The sequence below is a fragment of the Corylus avellana genome, chromosome 4, assembly GCF_965113065.1.
Source record: "Corylus avellana chromosome 4, dhCorAvel1.hap1.2, whole genome shotgun sequence".
NCBI lineage: Eukaryota > Viridiplantae > Streptophyta > Magnoliopsida > Fagales > Betulaceae > Corylus > Corylus avellana.
In genome coordinates, this window is record NC_142493.1 from 3,066,862 (window position 1) to 3,091,473 (window position 24,612).

At 34.6% G+C, this 24,612-nt stretch overlaps 2 protein-coding genes and 1 non-coding gene across 3 annotated transcripts; 1 reads left to right on the forward strand and 2 right to left on the reverse strand.

The window, feature by feature from the left end:
* The first annotated feature begins 838 nt into the window (after nt 1-838).
* Nucleotides 839-939, forward strand: LOC132180139 (U6 spliceosomal RNA). The gene has a single exon (XR_009440034.2). It is a non-coding gene; the product is annotated as a U6 spliceosomal RNA (small nuclear RNA).
* Nucleotides 940-3,507: 2,568 nt separating this feature from the next.
* Nucleotides 3,508-5,868, reverse strand: LOC132178992 (cinnamyl alcohol dehydrogenase 1). The gene is made up of 5 exons (XM_059591593.2): nt 5,660-5,868; nt 5,438-5,551; nt 5,116-5,343; nt 4,271-4,710; nt 3,508-3,997 (listed from the first exon to the last, which is right to left on the reverse strand). Exons 1-5 carry the CDS (start codon nt 5,746-5,748, stop codon nt 3,792-3,794), a joined length of 1,077 nt encoding a protein of 358 aa, XP_059447576.2. The 5' UTR covers nt 5,749-5,868; the 3' UTR covers nt 3,508-3,791.
* Nucleotides 5,869-12,961: 7,093 nt separating this feature from the next.
* LOC132178585 (Pseudouridine synthase family protein) lies at nt 12,962-18,068 on the reverse strand. The gene is made up of 10 exons (XM_059591033.2): nt 17,683-18,068; nt 17,531-17,578; nt 17,229-17,366; nt 16,591-16,638; nt 16,414-16,494; nt 15,601-15,711; nt 15,399-15,500; nt 14,463-14,574; nt 13,491-13,537; nt 12,962-13,374 (listed from the first exon to the last, which is right to left on the reverse strand). The coding sequence occupies exons 1-10, from the start codon at nt 18,016-18,018 to the stop codon at nt 13,015-13,017; spliced, it is 1,383 nt and encodes a 460-aa protein (XP_059447016.2). The 5' UTR covers nt 18,019-18,068; the 3' UTR covers nt 12,962-13,014.
* Between the last annotated feature and the right edge of the window lie 6,544 nt (nt 18,069-24,612).

A 24,612-nucleotide genomic window follows, 5' to 3' on the forward strand; every position in this document is an offset into this window, starting at 1 on the left:
CAGTGAAATGGAGAGCATTTTTGTAACGATATAATTGTTAATTGTAGTCACAACTGATTTTAAAGTTCAGCATTGATTGAATTTAATTCCACGTGCTGGTGTTTTGAAAAGAAGATACATGGTGCGTCAAATCAAGGATAATTACTCATTTTTTCTAGTAAACTTTTTTCGGAAAAATATATTAAATAATATATTTATCCATTAATATGCATTCAGAATTGTAGAATAATCATTTTTTCTCGATACACGTGTTTAATATAGTCAATTATAAGCACATAAAATTTGTTTAAAAATGTTTATAGAATTTTTTTTTTTTAAAAAAAGCTTCAGTTTCAACTTTCAATGCTTCAGAGTTCAGAGTTCGGTCTATTACCTCAAACAAGACAAGACAAGACAAGATGGCATCATTTATGAGTTTTCAATGAGAGAGAGAGACTGAAAAAGAATCCACCTTGTCTTCTTCCTTTGCTCTTGTTGGAACAAGATCTGTTCTGGGGAGATGATTTTGATTTTGAGCTTCTCTCTCTCTCCACCAAAGAAGAGCAGCAAGCTCCCATCCTAATCACAGCATTGTATTTCTTTGGCTCGTCGTGATGCTGTGGAGTGGATTATGGACTCAGCTTGGCTGCAAAAGTGGAAGAGACGTCACGCAACTGAAGTGCCCCTCCTCTCGGGTAAGATATGATAGATGGGATACTGGTCCAGGCCTAAGTTAATACGTGCACCGGCCCAATTTCGGACGTACAGGTCGCGTTTCAGCTGGGACCAAACGCGTCCCACATCGCTCAGTTAGAACGGTAAAGATGAGTTTATAATGCAAAGCAGAACATAGGAGTTCGTCCTTCGGGACATCCGATAAAATTGGAACGATACAGAGAAGATTAGCATGGCCCCTGCGCAAGGATGACACGCATAAATCGAGAAATGGTCCAAATTTTTTTTTCCCTTTTTCGCAAATTTGTGCTTCTTCTTTCCGTCAAACCGAATTGAGCTGGTGAAAGCTTGAATTGGCTAAATTTAAACGTGTTTGATCTTTTGCTGAAATCCGGAACAAATATGGTGCTGATAATGGTGATACAAAAAGATCCAATGGTTCTTGTCAAATATGTAAGGTCAAGGCCATAGCTTGCATCAATGACATTGATCTATTGCGTTTAAGTTCTCCAACTGTGAGACAGAACACTTTAACCATGAACTTCTTTGGAATTTAATGGTCCTTTCAATTGGGTCTAGGACTATCGAGTTCTTTTAAGTTTATTTGTTTAGGGTCTTTCAATTTGGTCTATAACACTTAACCCTTTATCCCAAGGGTTGGGGGCGTGCAAATAATGACTTCATTTGTTGCGCAATGTAGTAGACAATATATTTCGTCGACCTTGTGCAGAGGGAAATGTTGCCCCGGGCTGATTTGAAGCCTATTTAATGTGCCGGACTATTTATTTGGCTCATTCTCAATAATTTTTAGGTTTTTATTACATTGTATAAATTATATTCGGATTTTTGTTAAGCTGTTCCACCCATAATTTTTAGTTTCCATTGCCTAGCCCCTTCACGTGATCAATTTTCTAATCGATGCTCGAAAGAATAATGAATAGGCAAAGAAAGGAGGTTTTGAATTAAGTGCTTCAAAATTTTTTTAAAAATATAGTATATATGTTATAGTTTTTTTAATGGTCCAGATTTAATTCGAATATGCTATAATTTTTCTTTGTTAAGTATCACATAGTGTTACTTGATTCAAAACCCAGGTTTATGATCCGATTTAATTTTTTCAATACGCAACTAATTTTTGAATTAATGGGTGTTACCGTGTTGGAACAAGGTTGAGAACCATCATATCCATATCATACTTAAATTTCAACTTCTCAAGGCCATGACGTCCAACCACTACTTGACTTGAAACATTAAAGTATGCTTTTTTTTTTTCCTTGAACATGATTTGAATCTAATTTTATAATGTTTTGCCGACTTCTAAAACCTTCGTTGTTGAAAAAGAGGTTTTATTTATTTATTTAATATATGTTTAAAGGTACCATATGACATTCCAAATTGTTTAAGTAGAAGGCAAGAAATTCTCTCCCACCAAAGAATCTTAGGTTATAGATGTTGTTGGTGAAGTGGGGCCAAGAGAAAGTTGTTGAGTAAATTTGCTAAACTTCTTTGTTTTCAAGCAAGACTCTCTTTCATGTTCTATATATATATATATATATATCTATCACCTTTTTACCTAAACTTATAAAGCACATTAATGCATGAAACCACATGCACAATCCATTTTTTCATATATAATCTTCGCCAATTTCTATTAATGTACCATTTTTCTTAATTATATTTGTATGTGCCAAAAAGCTAGTTCAATTTAGGAGTCACAAGTGTAAAATATAGGGGGTGTTTGTTAAACACCCCAGCACTGTTCAGGACACTGTTTATGGATAAAAAAAAAGAAAAAAATAATAATAATAATTGGTATGAAAAAATGAAAAAGTGGTATTGAGAAGTAAAAAATTTTGTTTTGTAGTGATTTTTTTATTTGAATAGTAATAAAAAAGTAAATGATTTGATATAAAAAGTGAATGATTTGATATAAAAGTAATAATATTTTTTTGAGAAAAAAATGAAGTTAATAGTGTGGTGGATGTGGGGGAATGTGAGGGAGTTTAACAAACACCCCCTATATACTTGTAGTTAATGTGTTGAGGAATATCTAGACATTTCAAAAGATTAAAAAATTGTCGAAACAATTAATTAAGTTAACGTAAAAAAATAATTGTAAGTTACTTTTATACTGTCATTGATATTTTGGTCAGATTATGACTTCCTTAAAGTTTCTTAGGCGGCTCTTAGGAGTAGATGCTATTAAATTCAATTAAAATACTTAGGTTAATCCTTATCTCTTATCTTGTCCTTTAATTTATTTATTTTTTTAAAAAAGAAAAAGTTGCCACGTGGACTTGATTGACGTTTCACCGGTACAAAACTACAAAACTCACACCAACAATCCTAGTTCCACTAGGAATTGTCTTAAACTAGGAATTGTCTTTCGTGCAAAAGGGGAAGAGAGAGAGAGAGTGCAAGAGGGGAAATGTCGTTATACACCCCACCTCACATTTTTGGATTTTATTATTATTATTATTTTGAAATAAATGAAATTACAATGAAAAAGCTTTATAAAGGAACAAAATTCAAGAGGCCAACAACAAATCCAATTGAAAAAACAAAAAATAAAAGATTGATTTATAAGTAATTCCAAATAGACCATAGACAACCCCATCATTTATATAATTGTTGCATAAAGCAGTATACATACTAAAACAAAATTAAGTAGATAAGAGCATGATTATCGGGATACCCTTTAAACCCTAATTCTAAGAACACAAACAAAAACATAATCCTTAATAAACGCTACAATCCTCCCCGAACCCATAACAAAAACCATGACTTTGATACCATGAAAAAAATAAAATTTAATATACAAAATATAAGAGAGCAAAATTGGAGAGAAATAGGGAAGACAGGAATTGGCGTTACATGTTTATTATATTGAATTGTATTACGATAAATAGTATTTGTAGAGAAATTAATATGTGATAGGAAATTGATGACACACCTACAAGGAAACTAACCCCCATATTTCATCACATCGCATTATCATTGGGAAATTAGATTGGAAACACAAAACATCACTTTCAATCCTTCAGAAAACTCCACCGGAGAAAACACATTGAAACTCATCACTCAAACGAAGCTGAAATTACAGTATAGGATATGGGTTGTGATGGGTGTTTTGGTTTTCACTCATCATCAAGATTGCTTCCTGCAACATCCACTACGAATCTGTATCTTACATCATTCTTCTCCAACCTTTCAAGGGCTTTGTTAACGTAATCCATCTTCACAACCTCAATCATGGAACTCAGGCCTTTCTCTTTGCAGAACTCGAGCATCTCCTCTGTTTCCTTTATGCTCCCTACAAAGCTCCCTGTGATTGTCTTTCTCCCTATTAAAGCAGAAAAAAAAAAAAAAAAAAAAAAACAGAGCACCAACAATTAGCAACTATAAATGCAATCCAAATTTCAGAGAGCAAGATTCCAGAGCAAATTTTTCCAACCTTCGACTTTAATTCTCAAAGAGAGAAAAAAATTCAATCTTTGCCTAAATTTTCTGCAATTATAGGCCAATTATATGGTACCCACAATCAAACATCACAAGCTTCAGTTCTGAACTTGTGTGTGTGTGTGTGTGAGAGAGAGAGAGAGAGAGAGAGAGTCACCAAGCATAACGACGGGGGTGAGAAACTGCAGAGGAGTATTGATGACACCCATCAAGATCAACTTTCCATCCAGCCTCAACAAAGAAAGGTAAGGCTCAAGAGGGTGAAAAACAGGCACAGTGTCAATGATATAGTCGAGCGAGTCAGCGACTTCCTGCATCCGAGTGGAATCGGAGCTGACCAGGTAATCGTCAGCCCCAAGATGATCCAAAGCCTCCTCTCTCTTCTTATCCGAAGAGCTTATGACAGTCACATGGTGCCCCATGGCCTTTGCTATTTTCACCCCCATGTGTCCCACTCCTCCAAGCCCCAATATCCCTCCTCTCAACCCACTCTGCTTCAAACCAAAGTGACTCAGTGGACTGTAAACTGTCACCCCAGCGCACAGCAGCGGCGCCACCTGCTCTGCCTCCAACCCATCTGGTATCTTCACCACAAATCTGTGAAACAAAAGAAAAAAAAACGTCAGCTTTAGTTTAAATTTCATCCAATGGTGATTTTTACTGAGCACATCAAAATATGCAAAAAGTTTTGAAATTTACTGCTTGTCTTGCATTTCAAGAAAGAAAAAAACGATTTGGGACACTTTTGACTGTTAAATCTCTCATTTTGAAGCTCAAGTATGGAGTTGGATCCTCTGTTATTCATGGCAACAAACATGATTCATATTGGTGAGGTCTTACTCTGCATGCAAATAATCTAAACTATTTAATTTTAAAATAAAAAATTAAGATTCTACGAATCCCTCCTGGATATAGACTAAGAAATCTAGAAGAATATGATGAAATAAACTTAACCATTTCAGGAATTAGACTCGTTTGAAAGAGTTTTGGTTTTGTTATTACTTTTGGTGGACGACCATGGCGCCAGCAAAGCCGCCTTGGGTGGGTTTGCCATCACTGTACACGTCATTGTAGGACCAGATTTTCTTGTTGCAGTATTGCTCTGTATCCCCATTGCATGGGCGGCAGTTTCTGCAGCATCCGACGATGGCTCCGACTCCCACGGTGTCTCCTACTCTGAACTTGGCAACATCTGATCCCACCTCCACCACCTCCCCCACCACTTCGTGCCTGTTTGGTTGATCAATTCAAATAAAGTTTAAAGATTTTTAAGAAAAGGTTTAAGAAAAAGAAGTAGGGGGGTTGTATTTAGAATTTAGTATACCCAGGAACCATGGGATAGTTGGACATGCCAAGATCATTCTTGATCTGATGAATATCAGTGTGGCAAACTCCACAGCAGATTACTTTGATGTAAACATCTTCTGGGCCTGTGTTTCTGCATGAGTGAAATTTTGTTTTTTGAAGTAACCCCAGATGAGATTGAGATTGATTCATGTATAATATGTGCAGAAAAGAGAATCAAACAAGGGATTGAGGTGATTACCTAAGAGTGTATGTATAAGGAGAAAGAACCCCAGAAGGGTCTCTGGCTGCCCATCCTGTTACTTTTCTTTCTGCTTCAAGGCTTCCCATTTTCTTCAAACACACAAAGCAGAGATGGATAGAATGAGAGAGAAAGAGAGTGTGACAGAGAAAAATTAGTGGGTGAGATTGTAGGGGAATCAGAGTTGCTATATATAAGCCAAGAAACAAGAGAAAGAATACCATATATTCATTAATATATACATGTGAAATTGGACGAAATGAAAGTAAGGGTGCGGTAGGTAAAGTTGGTGGGTGGGGATCCACTGTTTCCTGAAGTGCATCACAACTTCATCTCCATCCACAAGATTAATCTATCCCATTTAAGTATCCACCACATTCTCAGTTAGCTGCTGACTTTTGTGTACATGATCTCCTTCAGATTTACAGGATGGGATGTTGATTGACATAAGTGTTCTGTTGAAGAAAGATTGAAAATCGGATCCCCTGTTATTAGGGGTGCTTGTTATATTTTCGCGAGAGGGAGCTGCCATCTCACAATCCTTATATTTTCTGCAATTTTTTTTTTTTGTTAAAGAAAACGTTAAGGTCAGAAGACTCACAATATAAATTTAACTTATAGCCAACTTCTCTTCTACTTGTCATTAAAAAAAAAAAAAAAAAAAAAAATTGATAAAAAGGATTTTGAGATTCTGAAAATTTGGAAAAAAAAGACAATTTGTTTGGTTTAAAATTCAAATTTTTTTTACACGTAGGAGAGAAGTTGGCCATGAATTGAGTTTGTGTTATGTCCGTATCAAACCTCCCTTTTTTTTTTTTTTTTTCTTTGGACGAGAACTTATAGGTATCCAAATCCAATATTTTGACACTTTCTCTTATATGTGGGTTTAAATTCTCTTTTAATAGGTGAGACCCAACATGTAAAATATTTAATTTAAATGAGAAGTCATTTAACGGAGTCAAAGTTTGAACTTAGAATCTTTGGTTATAATACCATGTTAAATCACCATTTGGTTGCCTAGATGACCGAAAGTCTATAGGTGGTTATTATATTTATATGGGTTGCAATTTAATTTTTTGGGCTGCAAAGAGACAAAATATAGTTTCTTGTTATAGCACGGAAGCTGAGTATCGTGCTATTACTGATACCTCTGCCGAGCTCACATGGTTATATGCATTGTTGGGTGAACTTGGTATTTTACAATCTTAATCTCCTACACTATGGTATGATAATATCGGTACTACTTATTTAACTGCAAATCCTATATTTCATTCACCAACAAACTACATAGCCATTGATTGTCACTTTGTTCGCGACCAAGTAGCATCCTGTGAATTGACTATTTATTTCTAGTAAGGATCAGACTGCTGACATTTTTACGAAGCCTCTTATTCTTACACGGTATGCTGTGTTACGCTCCAAACTCGTTGTTGAATTTGAGGGGGGTGTGTTGAAGATAATGATGAAAGACAACATAATTCGTAAAGGTTGACATCTTTCCTAAAGGTTGTAACGTGTGTAGTAACCAAGGGGCTTAGGTTACATTGTAAAGACTATAATTCTTACTCGTTAAAGAATAGTGTTATATATGTTTGTAAATGTTGTAATTTATGTAAAGGTAAATCTTTTAAAGCTTAGTTTAATTTTTCTAACCTTTAGTTTTTGTAAAGTCTATTCATTCCTATATAAACATATGAACCTCCTGAAGGTTAGTAAAGGAGAAAAACTATAATCATAAAGTCTTCAATGAGTTATGGTTGATGAGTTTGACCTATTTAATTAAATTTGTTAGGTTAGAGTTTATTTATATAGTTTTACACTTATACTTTGACACGACTCAAACAAAGTAACACACACGACATTTAAGATGTCAATTTTTGACATATCCTACGAACCCGACACGAAATTAGCGGAGCTATGATTGAAGACTTTGACTCATTTAATCAAATGAGTCAGATTATAATTGATTTATATAGTTTTATATACATATTTCGACACGATATAAATTTGATATACAAACATAAATTGTCGATCCTAATTCCTCCACTCATTACTCTAACCCTAATACTTGAAAAATCTGAGTGCGGATATACTACAATGATATGACATGATTTTAAAACGAAATGCATGTGATCTTAATGTTTTTTTTTTTTTTTTTTTAAGGATTTATTGGTCGAATGTTAGTCAAGTTAATGTTTTTTAATATGGCATTTGCATGATGCCTCAAGCATAAATCGTTTGTGTCGTTGATCGTGGCCCTTTTGTGCAACCTACATCATCATTGTAGATTTGCACGTGGGTCGCACTAAAGGAACCGGCCACGATAAACGACACATACGATATACATGCGTCATGTATATGTCACCATGGCAATATCATTGTTGAAATCTACCCCCGAGAGAAACTCTAATAGCTGGTTTCGTTTCATGGGGCCGACATAAAGAGAGGTAGTAGGTTCTATTATTTCTATATTAATTGAGGGAGGCAAACTTTCTCGCTTCTTGTGCTGTCTGTTTCTGTAGGAATTTATGGAGATGTAACCGCAGTTGAGAGGTATAAAAGTATTTTTGATACTCCAAAGATTTATTTTTAAAAAAAAATATTTGTTTGGTAAAAGAATAAAAAGTGTTTTTAAGGGTTTAAAAAATTTAAAAATAATAAAAATGTACTTTTAATAAAGCTTAAAAATAAAAATTTTGTTCAAAAATTTTTTTTGACTTAAAAATTATATTTTTTAAACATAATCCTAAACAAGATATAACTATTATTAAGATTGACTTATCTCTTCTTGCTAAGGTCATTTACATTGTGACTTGTGATTAATGTATTTTAGAGTTGTATGGGAAATAATAGCTAATTAAAAGTCTAATAAAATGTATTTTTGCATTGAGATTAAAACCAATGATGCCTTTGGTTAAATTAATTTACCTGCTTTAACAACTCCAATAATCCAAATACATTATCTTTTCTTTTTTTTTATATATATATATATATATATATATATGTGTGTGTGTGTGTGTGTGTGTGAAGAGGACCACCTTAACAAATTTTTAGAGAATGGGTTAAAAATGTCAATGTCTAAATAGGATAAAGCTAGAGAGCTCCATCAACCACCAACCATGAATTTAAAAAATCAAGAGATAGAGATATTTGACTTCTCGATTAAGCAGTTCAACCACTAATTGGACACTTCGTGGCTTGACTTGTCCCTATGATAGAGAAATCCCAGTTTTGGTGAGAGGAGTTTGTAAAAGTTGGTAAATGCTTATCATTGATTTTGCTCAGAAAACAGTAAAAAAAAGAAGAAGAAAAACATGTATATCTTGTTGAGGATGTTAAACTCGTATCTGCATCATCACCATCATCTGCAGATGACTCCCCTGCCACATCAGCAACACTGACACTTCAGCAGCATGATAGACACATCTTGCTTCATATTTCGTTTTCTTATCCTTGACGTTTCCACTTTACTTTTCATGATTGCCACCTAGTAGTAATCAAAGCATAAGGTAGGGAAGGCAGGCCGAGGCAGCAATGAGCAATCTAAAGTGTATGTAAAGAAAGAAAATATTAGCATAAGAGCTTCTCAAAGCGGGCCTGCAAAAAATTGTCCCAATGCTTAAGTTTGTATGACAGAAAATAATAATCTAAAAAAAATAGAAGACAACGTCTACAAGAAGTATACGAAAGTCTCATGATTTACACCTGATGCTTTTTATACGTGATTCACTGTAATCGCCAGCCATGTGGCACATGCTGATTGAAGGCATTCTGTTGCTGTATTTCCTATGTCCTGTGACTTGTGCAAACGATCACTTCATGTTGAGATGTGCTGAAGGAGGAAATCTAATGTGGCGCTTTATGACTTGTACTCGGGTCGATTGGTCAATGTGTTGGGTATCGGGGTATCGGGCCCAACATTTACAATTACGTGACGTAGAAGTTTCTTTCTTAACCAATATCTCAAAGTCATTTGTTGTACTCTTTCATCCAGTATAAAATATAGTTAGTCCCAGTCATCAAATGGAATAGTCATAAGAATTGTTAATTAGCAACGGCCTTATCTTCTAATTGGGTTTAATTATTCGTGCATAATATAGCCGATGACTTCGATTGCTCTTCTTAAATTATACACATCTTCCCGTCATCTTCTTAAGATTCCATACAAACTACAAGTACAATGCAACTTGCAATATATCATTTTTAATCAAAATCGTCAAGGTTTGAAAAACATGTACTATTTTTTTCTTTTTTGGGACGTTTTCATGTGTTTTCTTGAATTCGAGGTACTTTTCAATTAATTCCCACATGTCATTTTCTTTCTTTCTTTTTTCTTAGTAGGTGGGTTGGGCAAATTTTCAATTTTTAGTAAATTTTTATTTTATTTTTTATTTTTAAGGGTAAAGTCCACTTAACGCCGTCAAACTACCATTCCAATAACAATTTATTCCCCAAACTATCAATTGCGACAATTTTCCTCCAAACTATCAAAACAATGACAATGTACACCCCAATGCTAGCAAAATGACGAACTTACTCCTATAGAACTTTCAATAAGACAAAAATACCCTTAAAATTTTGAAAAAAAATAAATAAATTTTATTATTTTAGTTTTTATTTTAGTAAGGGTAATTTCGTCATTTTGTTAAAATTGGGGGTACATTATCATTGTTTTGGTAGTTTGGGAGGTAAATTGTCACAATTGATAGTTTGAGGGAGTTAAGTTTTTTTTTTTTTTTTTTTTTTTTTTTTGACATGTCTGCACAAGAGGGGGGAGGAGGATTCTAACTAGTGACCTCTACTTCATTAAGTGTGGTCACAGTCGATTGAACTACCTCTTGGGGACAGTTTGAGGGAGTTAAGTGGACTTTACAGTTTACCCTATTTTTAATGTCCATAAGGTATCCCTAATAATACTTATAGTCTGTTTGAGATTGCGTTTGAGAAATAGAGCTTTTAAGTCAAAAATAGTTTTTGGGCAAAAGCTTCATTTTCCAGCTTTTCCCAAAAGTGCGTTTTGACAATTTTTAAGCTTTTTGAATCCTTAAAAACGACTTTAAAATTTTTACAAAACAAATACCTTTTTTTTTTCAAACGAAATTTACTGTGAGATAGTGGCTTTAACTTTTTTATTAACGTAAGGAGACAATTCCTCCTAACTTTTGACTTTTCCTTTCAGGTTCAAGTAAGAGTTTTTTTTAAAAAAGTGGCTGAATCAACGACATATATATTTGTCCCTTTTATTTTTAGACACGCCACTGTTTTTTCCTCTTTGTCTAAATTATCTTGGGTTGAATTAGACAATATATGTAATTGGCTGATGAACTTTTTATTTTTTTATTCAATAATGGGACAAGAATTACAGTGAAAAAAACAACCAAAACGAAGTGGGCTCCCCAACAACAAAACTTAAACATAAAAGGCAATATAGAGATGAAAATGAAAACAAACATGTAGGTAATAGAACCAAAAAGAATTTGGGCCTCTCTAATGGCCACACAAAATGGTATACAAGGACAAAAGAGCTCGATTTAGAAGGTCCACCTGCTAAGGTGCCTAATTTGGCTAGTAGGTCACATATTTGAGAATGAGCTGAGTTTTAAAATTATGTTTAAGTTCAACCTGCCAAGGCTTGAGCCTAGGAGCTCGAGCTTGAACTCAGCTAAAGAACCCATTCGAGCCGAGTTGGGTACTTGACTGGCTCGTCTCAGTTCAAACTTGTTTAATTTTCGAGTTAAAAAAATAAAGTTTAACGGCCTAACCGAGCAAAACTTGAGCTCGAACTTAGTTAAAAGACTTAGCCGAGCTGTTGGGGAGTACTTGACTAGCTTGGTTAGCGATTTATTTATTTTTTTAATTTTTTGAGTTAAAAGAAATAAAAATTAAAAAAATTATAACTTTTTATTCATTAGTAACATTCTACCATGTACAAGAATAATATGAAAAAAGAAACTTACATTACAAATAAAATAAAAAATAAAGAACTTTACATAAATAAATAAAATACAAAACAAACTAAAAATAAAAACTCTGTAAAACTTCACCATAAAATATCACCTTGCATACACTCAAAAAAAAGTTATAGTACAGAATAGTAAAAAGTATGGAAAAAATAGTTTACTTTCCTTTCCCCAAAGCAGTGCCAGCGCCAAAGTCTCCTCGATGCCCATATGACAAGCTTTTGTCTCCTGTAAACTATAGCAATTTTTAATGTCCGTTCTCAACTTTAAATATTTGCAATATAGAATTTTGATCTTTCAGGCCCTTTCAATCACACCCTCTCTGTTAGTATTTTCGTTAATTTCTACTAAGAAAACAAAAATAACAAAGATATTCCTTTATTAAATAAAAAAGTGAAAAAATAGGAAAAATTGCAAACGGCCACGCTATGTGTCGTTTTTTCAGAATTTTTTTTTTTTTTTTAAAAATTTTTTCTAATTTTTTTGAACTAAGGGTATAGTTTTGTTTTTATAAATTTTATAGAAGTAAAACGGATATTTGACATGATAGCTATTTAAGTTCGCAAAATAATAATAAAAAAAGAGTTAAAATACTTTTTGCCCCTTGTGGTTTATTGATTTTATTTTTACCCATCTGAATTTCAATTCGTATTGCAAATAGTACTCCACTTGTTGATTAAAACGGAGTTAGCACTCCCGTCCAACTTCCATCCAAAAAACTGACAAAAGTCCATGTCAACCCAATATTTTTTTAATTTTTAATACTACTCCTTGCCATGTGTCAACTTTTTATTGGGATGACGTGCACTTTTGTTAGTTTTTTTGAATGAAAGTTGGACGCGAGTGCTAATTTTGTTTTAATCAATAAGTTGAGTACCATTTGTAATATAAATTGAAACTCAAGTAGGTAAAAATAAAGTTGTTAAACCACATGAGGGTAAAAAGTATTTAACCCAAAAAAAGAAGTTGGGAGAGTAATTGAAAATAAGTGAAAGATTAAAAGCCCCCATTACAGAATTTTTAAAGTTTAGAAAGGATGTTGAGAATTGCTTAGTTTTCCCTTAAGTAAAACTTGTGCAAGAACCAGAATCCCTGAAATCCCAACTGCAGGAATCCAAAGAAGCCTCCAACGTTGCAAAATGATAATCCATGGCTAATCTCACAACCTGTCTTCGTAGGTTTCGTTATTAGGCCCACATTCGAGCTTAATACCAAATCAAAGGTTCAAAAGGCTGGTGGTGGACCTGGTGGCAAGGTGATAGTGTTACCTCTGACACGGTTAATCTTCTGATGAGGCCTCACTTCTTGGCATGTATGGAGGCAAAATGGCACAAAATCAACAGAACTGAAAATGATGACGATGAATACCAATAGAAAGAACCAAAAGCTCGTGGCTCAAGAATTCAGAATGTCCCAACTTCTTTGCATGTATGAAGGCAAAGGAGCAACCAACTCAAGGTTTTCTACTTCAGAAAGATCATAGTCTGAAGAACACTGTACATTTCGCAAAGCGAGAGACAAGTCGGGCAATAGCATTTGCTTGCAATGAAGATGAAGGCGAGGATGCTTCTCGGAGATACTTCCACTCTCCAAATCAAGGCCAAAGGGAATGGTCTTCCCTTTGCTTACATTCTCATTTGATTTCTTTTCAAGATTAGGCCAAGGAAAATGTTTCCACTTCCTATGAGCTTGCCATCCATATTTGAGGTCTCCAACTATCGGTGTTCCCAATACCTCAGCACAGTGTACACGGAGCTGTGTTTCCCACATCGGGGACAAAGGATTTTCATAAAGCAAATGATGAGTCAGGGACCAACAAGAAAAAAAGGACGCATTTCACACATGAACAGATAGCATATAGCTGCCCGTACCTGGTGCTTTCTACCAGTCAGAGGAGAAAGCTCTAGCCATGTGCAACCTGCATGATTACCACTAGTATAAGAAGCAAGTACAAGACATGTTATATCGACAAACTTCTACAAGAATAATCAAGATAGTCAAGGATGTGTTTCTGATTCCTTTTTATATATATGGTTGGAGGGTAACAGAACAAAAATAATTTTGACAGAAATTCTATGTGGGGGTATGAACGAAATGGGTATGTTTTCCAGAGGGCGGAGGATTTGGAAAGATGTGGATATGGATATGGATCTGGATCTGCTTGCTTGGCTGAGCATCGAACAGGTTTGGACCCAAATAGATTCACACAGCTCATGTTTCTCAAACTCTTGAGACAGAAAGAGAGAGGTGGGGATCAAAGAACGAAGATGACGTTTTTTCTTTAACACTGCCATGTCAGTATGCTAGCCTGTCTTCGTACCCCTAGCATTTCTCCATTCAAAATTACGCTGGCCAAATGATAAATAATACTCATATGCACTTTTTTGAAGATTATCAAAGTTTCTGACCAGAAATGACTTGCAATGCTCTCCATTAGTATAAAGGGAAATTCAAGCTTTTAGAAGAAAATCTGCAATTATGTCATATAGCTGGAATCTTGAGAGTTGTGGCTTGCTGACTTTTTTTGGCTACTGTTTGTGAAGTTTGCTGTTTGGTTGGTTGTAGTGCAAATGTGCAATATGTCTGTTGTGAGACTTTGCTGGTGTAGGTTGTCTTTGGTTAATGTTTCTTTTACACTTTAGTTCATTTGTTTGTCTCTGCTTGGCTGAGTGTAGGGTTGGTTTCCTGAGGGACTTTGTAAGTGGAGGGTCTAGCACTTGGTTGCTAGGGTGTGTACAGATTGTTCTCTTCTATACAAATTTACTAATTCATCCTAAAAAAAAAAAAAAAAAAAAAAAAAAAAGGATTATTAAGTAAAACTTGAAATGAAAATCATCGCTAACCATGACATGAAGATTTAAGTACTCTATACTCTGTTATTGCATGCTGAGCTGACATATTTTGGCCATTATCAATGACTGTGATCCGATCAGATTTTCCATTGTCCACCACCATCTAAATGCAATCACATTAAAAATAAATATATAATAAGTAAACAGAAACTAAAAATAAAATATTAATAAAAACTATTGTCATATCTGTCTGCAGATGGTTATCATTTTGGATTGAATAATATAATCCAACTCTTGAAAGTTATTGGCTGAACACGGCAGTAAAATTGTTCTGCTATATCTTGGAACATGTCCTTTGTTGAGCCATAGACCCAAAACTACTAAGGTAATGTACTAGCATATGCAGTATAGCAGCATCATCAATGCAGTTTAGTGATGCCAAAGCAACCAGGCAAGTGAGGCATCTCCTACATGGTGTCTACGTGACTACGACCCAATTCCAACAACAAACCATATATTTATTAATTATGAGTCAGCTTATTATCTCATTATTCATTCATCAGTAACATAGTTGTGTACTGCACATGGTTACCATTGCAAATTTAAAAAATTAGGATGCCTACTCAGAGTAGTCAGAATAATCATTTATTTGATTATGAACCGTTAGCTTCTAAATCATTGGATGGCTTGCAATTTTCTGATCATCTTGATTATTGCTTACCATGATTTCACAAGTAAAAACCATTTAGCTGAAGAAATGGGCAATTCTAAATGTGCCACATGTCCAGCAAGATTATTTATGGACCGCTAGAGCCACACAGCAAGATTACTTGGTAATGGCATTTGAACTTTAACTGTGCCACAAAATGGTAAGGTTCATGATTGAAGAGTATAAAAAATAAAAAAAGCTTTAGTAACTGTAAGTTCAAACACTCAAATAAATTATGACTTCAAATCAACAGCTGTTAAGAATCAAGATGTCCTTACCTTCCCCAATGGGGCTGAAATTAACCCCTTTGGACGTCTTGGAGACCCAATCACAAGTGCCCAATACCTTCTTTGCAGGATTCTTTCTTCATTGCCAACGTCCTTAAGATATACAATCAAGTTGAATTGTTACCAACTAATGGGAGTCCACTTCCCATATGCATTTAGGCTTCTAAAAAACAGGGAATAGATGACTACTCACATCTTTTGCTCCAAAAGTTCTCTCACGAAAGATGGAATGTAGAGCTGTTGCACTTGTTTGTGTCCTTCCCATCACTAAGATCCCACTACTATCTCTATCAAGCCTGTGAACCTAAAAAGCACAATGCTTGGTTATGGCAATTTAGAGATTGATGATTATCCGTACATATAAGCAGTCTGCATAAGCAATTGTCGAAATTGTGGAGGAAAATGAAAAATATAAAATAGATAGCAAGGGATTTTGAAATTTGAATTTTTCCATAGAATTCTTTAACCATCCAAAAGAAAGAAAAGTAATTTTCTGTAAATTCCAATTTCGTTTCAATTTTGGACCAAAAAAAAAAAAAAATTCTATTTCTGCATACCAACTGGATCCTAATGGTTTAAGTACAATGGAAGCTTCTATTATATTGCAAGAAAAAGAAAGGATTTATTCCATGTATCTTGAGAGCAGAAAAAAAAAAGGATTCAACTAAGGTAAGAATCAACCAATTAAGCAACATATTATTATTTTGAACCTTATTCATTTGAAATGCTAATAAATTTTCAAGATAGCATATATACCATAATGGTAGCATATCTCATATCTTTGCAAAGACCTCATAATTCAGAAGTAGCATACAGGTCGTGGACTCATTTCATTCCTGAGCAACTACCATGTATCTTGAGGAACATGTGCACAACGTGCAACAATGAACATTCATGATAGCTTGTGTGGCATATTTATATGATGCTTTCCCCATGACAAATGCTGCTTACTCTATTGCATAGCGATAACGAATACCATTCACAGTAAGTTCACTAGGACACTCACCAATCGAGGAGGTTCTGAATAATCATAACTTAAACAAGTGGCAGCAAGTTCATCTAAACTGTTTTTGATGCCAACGCCACCCTGTCCAACGTAAGCATCAGCCAAACTTTAAAACCGCAAAACACAGAGGTCCAAAATTTTGAAAAGAAGCCAAAACAAAATATTTTGATAGCTTACCTGTACAGGCATTCCGGGAGGTTTGTTAACAACAACAATGGCCGGATCCTAATTTCAACAAGTACAATAAGAGACATAAAAAACAAAAAGATTAGTATCCTCAAAATCTTGTAGGGTAACTCAAAGGTGGAGTCTTGAAATTCTTAATTAAAAGGTTAAGATTTTAACATCTTATCATTTACTACCTCTAGAGCATTCTTAATTTTTCATTAATTTATTATATTTCACTAAGTTGTGTACTGAGATCGTAAAATCTAAACCTTTAATTAAAAATAACAGTTAGGACTTTAAGAACTCCATTGTGGAGAGTTAGAGAATATTGATCCTTCCACACACAAAAGCGCACCATGGAGTTCTTAATGAATTAATGAACTTTCCTTTTTAATAATTAATTCACTATATTTCACTAAATTGTACACTGAGATCGTAAAATCTAAACCATTTAATTAAAAAAAAAATATTTAGAACACAGGCCTACTATGGAGTTCTTAATAAATTAAATATATATATTTTTTTAATAATTCATTATATTTCACTAAGTTGTATACTGATACCTAAAAAAATCTAAACCATTGAACTAAAAATAACCGTTAGAATTCTCTATCATATATAAAGCAAAAGAATCAGAAGTCGAAAACCTTGTACAACACAAGGCTACGGACGAAGTCCACTTCTTCCTCATTGAAATGGCAGTCTTGTTTCTCCAGGGGAAGCTGTCGAACAGTAATAGGAAGACATATTCGGTCTCCTACATCGATGGAGTCCTTCGCCGCCACCTTTTAATAACAATCCCATATATATCAGAAACACAAAAATCTCCCACATGACAACTTAAACCAAACACCAAGACACCCAGCAATCGATTCATGATTATTAAACACTCTCTACCAACAAAATCAAACCTTTGGTTAACAAGCAACAAGAATTACTTATTAGTTACCCTTTTGAGCTTGCGTTCTCGTTGTACATCACTGGACTCTCTTCGAACCTGTAATTCAAATCAGTCTTATTGAGAATTGAGGCTGTTTTACAATTTCAATTTTTGTGGGACGATTCAAAAACCAAAGTGAGAAATTGGGGTAAGGTGGGGACCTGTCTCAGACGAAAGAGCTTCTGTACCAGGCTTCTCGGAAGCTCCGGGCAGCACCGGAGCACCCATTTGAGCGCCGTGATGGTGGTTGCATCGGATTTTGTCAGGGCTCGACCGTGGTAGATTTCTTTTCCCAATGCGGCGCCGTTTAGGGCCGGAGTGAACGGAGGCAAAGTGAACCATTTGCCGCCTTTGTTGTCGTCGTTATCATTCTCTTTTGGTTCTTTTCCGGTGGAGTAGTATGAGCGGGACACGTGTAAGACTGCGATGCAGCGTCTAACGCCTCCGCATGCGGTGGTGGACTGTGGAGATAGGAGGTTGATGAGGCGGAGTAGCATGCCTTTGTTTAGGGGTTTTGGGTGGGCTTGCGGGAAGGGAAGGGGTTTTAGTGACCGGGAAATTTGGGGTGCTTTCCGGTGACTGGTAAAGTGGGGATGTTTTATGGGCTATGGGCTTGCCTCCTTACATTGGTTAGGGCCCAGATAAAGGATCTGGGCCTAATTACTATACCTACAGGCTACAGAGAGTGCTTGTATGATTACTCATGGCCAAATATCTTATTATTTTTTTGTTAGTAGAACATGTGTCTCATTTGTGGCTTTTCAATTTTTAAGAAAAAATTTTAACCATGAACTGAATATTTTTCAGTCCAAAAGGATCCTATTCCTAAAAAAATATGGAGAAAATAAATATATGATACAAAACATTTATTCAAAAGAAAAATGTTTACCGTGCTACAATTTTTATTATAGTTTTCTTATAAATTGGCGTTATTACGTCAACAATCATTTAGAGCTTGTTTGGGATGCGTTTGAGGGGCTTAAACGTGTTTTTAATACTCAAAATGCCCATTTGAAGAAAAAAGTATTCGTTTGGTAAAAAAATTAAAAGCACTTTTGAGGGTTCAAAAAGCCTAAAAATGACTAAAACACACTTTTGGCAAAAGCTTAAAAATAAAGCTTTTACCCGAAAGCTCTTTTTGACTTAAAAACTCTATTTCTCAAATGCAATTCTAAGAACCTGTTTGAGATTGCGTTTGAGGAGTCTAAAAATGTTTTTAATACTCAAAAAACCCGTTTGAAGAAAAAAGTATTCATTTGGTAAAAAAATTAAAAACGCTTTTAAAGGTCTAAAAAGCCTAAAAATGGTCAAAACCCATATTTGGCAAAAGTTTAAAAATGAAGCTTTTGCCCAAAAACTCTTTTTGATTTTAAAACTCAATTTTTTAAACGCAATCACAAACAAGCTCTAAATAGGTTATTATGACACAATAAGTATAATATGAAATTACCAAATTACATATTACATGGGCGTGTGGTAGTGAAATGCTAATAATACTGTTGATGGCTGATTTTTTTCCTCCCAATCCACATGGCACGATCTCAGAGGCCAACTCAAGCTGCTTATGATTATGAGCGAAAGTTTCACTAAGAAGAGTTCACAAGATCTCCATCAACAATTCTCATACTAATTGGGCTCATAGCCCACAACAAGATACCCATCAAAGGCGGGCACCAATCCATGATTCATCTTCTACAAACAGGTTAGTCTAACGACCTCAAAAGACCCAAAAATTCTTCACTCAACAAACCATACAAAATTGGACCGACACTTCATGATAAATGACTCGTTAAGGCCCAATAATACTGAAGTTAAAATCATATTGATAAGAGTTACCAAAACGTGACTTCAATTCCTTCATATAATCAAGTAAACATCATTTATTCAATAGAAGAAACAATCATTTTTTGGCCAATTACCTTACTCTTTATAAGAAACAATCATTTAGCAAATACAGCTTTAGCTAGTGGTGCATGCGACTGAAATGCTCATGTCCTTCACCGGGGCTTGGACCAGAGTCTTCCTTAATATTCTGTCGTAGCAAATTTCGACCCTTCCCAGATTTGTGTCCATGATCAGATTCACCACGTTGGCTTGGCCTTGCATGCTTGATCAATATCCGAAGAGACAATCTGTCCACAGGATCCTCCATTGATCCTCTGAAAGAGCTATCCAGCTTCAGAAGGTTTAATGGATCATGATCAGCTTGTGTCGTCCCAAACATGCCAAAGCTGATGAACAAGAGGAGAACAATGGCACCAACATGAAAAGACCTTAATTTGCCACCCATCTTATTATGGGGTAACATATTAAGCTATGCTTATAAAAGTTTTGTTGCGTGATAATTGGAAAAAAGCATTGAAGAGATTAATTAATTTATTATTATGATTACTTGGAGTAGTTTTACAAGTATTGTCTTGGAAGCTAATGTAAGTTTCTTGCTGTCATTAAATAGATTTTCTTGCCGTCATTTTTGGGGTTCTTTAATTTGGAATAAAAAATGTTTAGGATACTATAATTTTTAATTCTCTTATAAATTCACATGATAGTCCACATTTTATGAATACGAGTGTCATGTGAATTGTTAGTAAATCTTAGGGTACGTTAATTTTGGTACCCAAAATGACTATTCCATTAATTAGGAAAAAAGAATAGGCTTTATTAGGAATGGAATTGAAGAAGGTGAAATAAAATAGTATTGGTGTTAAAGCAAACATATACTCTTAACACTTGAAATATTAGTCGTTTCGACATTCCCTTATGGACCATGAGAATGACTATTCTATTACAATTTCAATAAAAGCTATTATTTTTTTCTAATGAAATATCTATATATATTCTGCGTAACAAACACAACCTTAACATATTTGTGCAAGTAGAGAACCGGCGCTACGAATTTTCTTGGTTTTGGATCACGTTCCTCATAATATATTATTTGAGTAATTTTACTTTGCACACTCATTTTATATCAACTGATATGATGTATTTTTAGTAGTTTTTCATATAAACCATTTAAAACAAGCCACAACAATCTATATAAAATAAATATGATAAATAGTCTTTTCCACAAGTCTTGGGATGGGGGATTGAAGAACCAACAACATATGAGAAGGATCATCATTAATTACTTCATACGTAGACTAATGTCCAAAAAAATGTCAAGTAGTTTTCATGGTTAATTAACTATACATCCTACATTCCATCCATCTCATTCCTTTATATGAGAATTATTTACAAACAAATTTGTTTGTATAGAATATATAAATTAATCTCGGTTCATGCATCAAGATGGGTTTTAATTTCTGAGTTGTTTGACTGGTCGTGGTTGCAAAAATTAATGGAGGATTTTGTGCCATGCCTCAAGCCATTGGGAAAATCAAGGCCGTTGACTTCTCCACACAGTAAAATCCAAACAATTATGCAGTATTGCTAGCTCCATCACAAAAGTTGTGAGGTAACATTTCCTTCTCCCTCACGTTAAAAACAAATAAATCAATCCTACTTTACGCAATATACTTCTAAGTCGTTCATTTTGGAGGCCATAGCCTGGAAGCCTTATATGAAGCTAATTTTGTATATTTAATTATTGTCGGCGTGCAATATTTTTGTGCCACCTGCCACACTCTTTTTTTTTTTGGAAGAAAGAATCTTTAAGAAAGTCTCTTGAAAATCAAATCATTTGACTTGTTTTTAGGCAATGTTTCATGCCGAATTTTCATCATTTGTGGTTTTGGAAATTTGAGACGTAATCACAAAAGGACAATAATTTTTTTTTTTTTTTTCTTTCTAAATTGGATCATTTTATTTAAACTAATATTTGTCTTTAAAGCATGTGATTCTTACACACATTTTTAATAGAATTAAAAGATTACGTTCATTTTAAAAATATATGTGAGAATTACGTACTATTAGAACCAATAAAACTTTATCAATCGATCACAAAATGATGTGGTGAAACCAATGTCCGATGGTGGCTAGATTCACTCTATTTCAAGTAAAATTGAGAGAAATCATTAATTTTATGGTATAAATTAGATTTTGTAGCATTTAATAGTGTATATGTTGTCTACGTTGTTACGTCATTTATAAATTTTTTTTATCTTGTAACTCTATAGTACATCATTAAATACAATAAAACATAATATATGAATCTCTCAATTTCAAGTGAAACGGAAAGTGCCCTAATATTCCTGTCCAATAAGTCCGTCAAGTGATATAAGCTAAGTGGATAAGTAGGATTCTTTCAATTATTATGAACTCTAGTCGGTCGCTTTCACTTTGCCTGATGATGCGATGGTTTCTTTTAGTTTCAAACAAGAGATTTTTGGAAATGATTGCTTGATTTCACTGTGAGAATTAATGGACACTTGCCTGATTCAATATCTACCACAATCTAAGTTAGGTTTTAATGGAACCAACTGCTGGACGTGCAAAAGGCTAGGGTGTGACTGTTTAAGATGATGACAACAATGAAAACTCAATTAATCACATACATCACGATCATCATCTCCATTCCTTAATTGGGTTAAAGGCTACTTCAATTTTTTCCAATTATCATATTATTTACCATTTGTTTCATTTGAGCAAGCTTAGTGAGCCCTAAGCAAGATATGGCAGTCAGATATAAGTGATTTTTGAGACATATATATTTGTTTCATTTGAGCAAGCTAGCTTAGTGATCCATCATGTGAACCAAAAATGTAAAGCACTTTGAGTTATGTTGGTGCTGGAAAAGAGATAATAAATTACTATAATTCGACATGCAATTCAAGGAGTGTAACATTTTTTGAAATGGGACAAACTAAATTGACAGCAAACTTAAAAGTTCGAGTGAATAAAACGTATACTTGTTCAAAATTATCTTGCTTAGGGCTCACTAAGCTTGCTCGATCAAATGAAACAAATGGTAAATGCTTTGAGACATTTGAGATATATAAGTGATTTTTTCCAATTATCATATTATTTACCATTTGTTCAAATGCATGATGGCTCATTAGTGAGCCCTTAAGCATCACCCTGTGCTCAGACACAAAATAAATGTTGCTCGTCTTGTATTAAATCATCACTTTTATATCTCAAATGATGGAGTCAAATATTAAACGCATATTTAAATTTTTGCAAAAGTTGTGTTGGAATTTGGAATAGGGGAAGAAATTTCAACCCACCCAACTTTATAAAATGGTACTAAAAAAATTCCCAAGCATCCACAATCTTGCCATGCTTCTTCTTTTTATTAATACTACTAAAAAAAACACGTGAAAAATACATGCTATTAAAAAAATATGTGTATTAAAAAATATATGCCACTATTTAGAGTCGGGTGTAGGAGTTCAAATATCCTACCAACCATACAAAACGTTCTAAAAGGCATCAAACAAAATTAAAGCATGCTAGAATATTGGGCTGCCGAGGAGCAACTATGTCTTCTGTCATGTCATTATCGGCGAGGCCCTTTTAGATGGTTAGGATTTCTTCAGTTAAGAATGTTAGAATTAATGGCTAAACCCAGGTGCATGGAACTTACCGGAAGAAAGTGGCCACGTTGTTGTGGGGTCTAGCTACTACCTTTTTTGTTGGCTAATTCATGCGTTAAGAAGATGATCAGTGAATGAAAATATAATTGTCATCATCGATCTCTTTATAAATTCAAAATCTGACCTTATTAGGACTAATAATTGAAAAACAAAATAAAATTGTAGGAATATTAACTAAATAATTAAATTTACTATTTCTTATATGTTAATTTTTTTATGATAAGTGGTGATTTAATATAGTATTTAACGTGAATTCAAATGCTTATGTAATTGACCTCTTATTTCAATTAAATTAAATATTTTAAGTAGTGCGTTTCATTTGTCGGCTCATGTGGTCAATTGGGTTGTGCATGATCCCATATTCCCATCAATTGAATCTGAATCATATTTCATGCAACCCCAAAGTGGTACTGTGGATGTCACTGTCGCCCTCCTGCCGCCTCAATTGTTGCTCAAGCCCCAGATGTCAACATGCTCTCTAAACTCCTTTTGCGATTTGGCAGGTTCAAATGTATAGACTAAGAGATGGCTTTTTCTGGTTAGGTTCAAAGCCAATCTCTAGAGACCCTTGATTTTCCCCTGATCATCTGTAGATAGTCCAAAAAATCATTTTCATTACAACACACGTATGGTTACTTATATTAACACTTCACCTATTTTTTTCCTTTCAAATCTTTCTTTGATATCATAATTTGGACTTAATATTCCTTTTAAGCTTGAATTTCCCATTACAGTAGCATGAAAACCACATGCAATTGACTCTGGAAGTCCTTATAGAAACCAAACTTTCGAATGAATCTGCATTGTTGTCTTGCTTCCCTGCCAATGGTATGAAACAAAAGGTGGCGGCACTCCATTTTGAACAGTTTTCTCCTTTTTTTTTTCGTTGTCAAAAAGTACTACTCCCCCCCTCCCCCAACTGAAAATGATCTCACCTAGTCACCTCCTTACCTCAAAGTCTCAAACACTATAAATAGAACTCCACCCCCCACACTCTTTCCTCAAGCAGACTCAGAAAAACATATTCCTGACTGCAAATATATCTGACAACATGGGTGGAGGAAAGAATTGTCTTGCCATTTTTCTTACCCTTTTTCTTTACCTTTTACTCCTGCATTCTGCAACAGAAGCCCGGCCGTTGATCAGCTCAACCTCACGAGGCCATCTTCTCAAAGAGATTGATGCCTTCTTCAGGCCAATGAACAGCTCGGGGCCAAGTTCGCCTGGTGGGGGACACAGAGCCAATAACCTTGGACCCCTAGGAGAAACAAAGCACCCTGGTCCTAGTCCTGGCGCGGGACATAAGTCTGTTACAGATCGGCGACAACAACTGACTCCAGCGTCGACTGTTCCTTAAAAGGGGATATTCCTTTGCTTGGATCCGGTTTTCTTTTCCGTTTTGGGGTGCTTAATAATATATATGCAAATCAGTAATTATGGAGTCATTAATGTAAGGTAGCACTAGATATCCTTCTAAGTATTATGTGTACCATTGATGGATATATACAGTATGTATGTAATTTTGTAAAGAATAATGTTATTTAGTAGACAATTTTA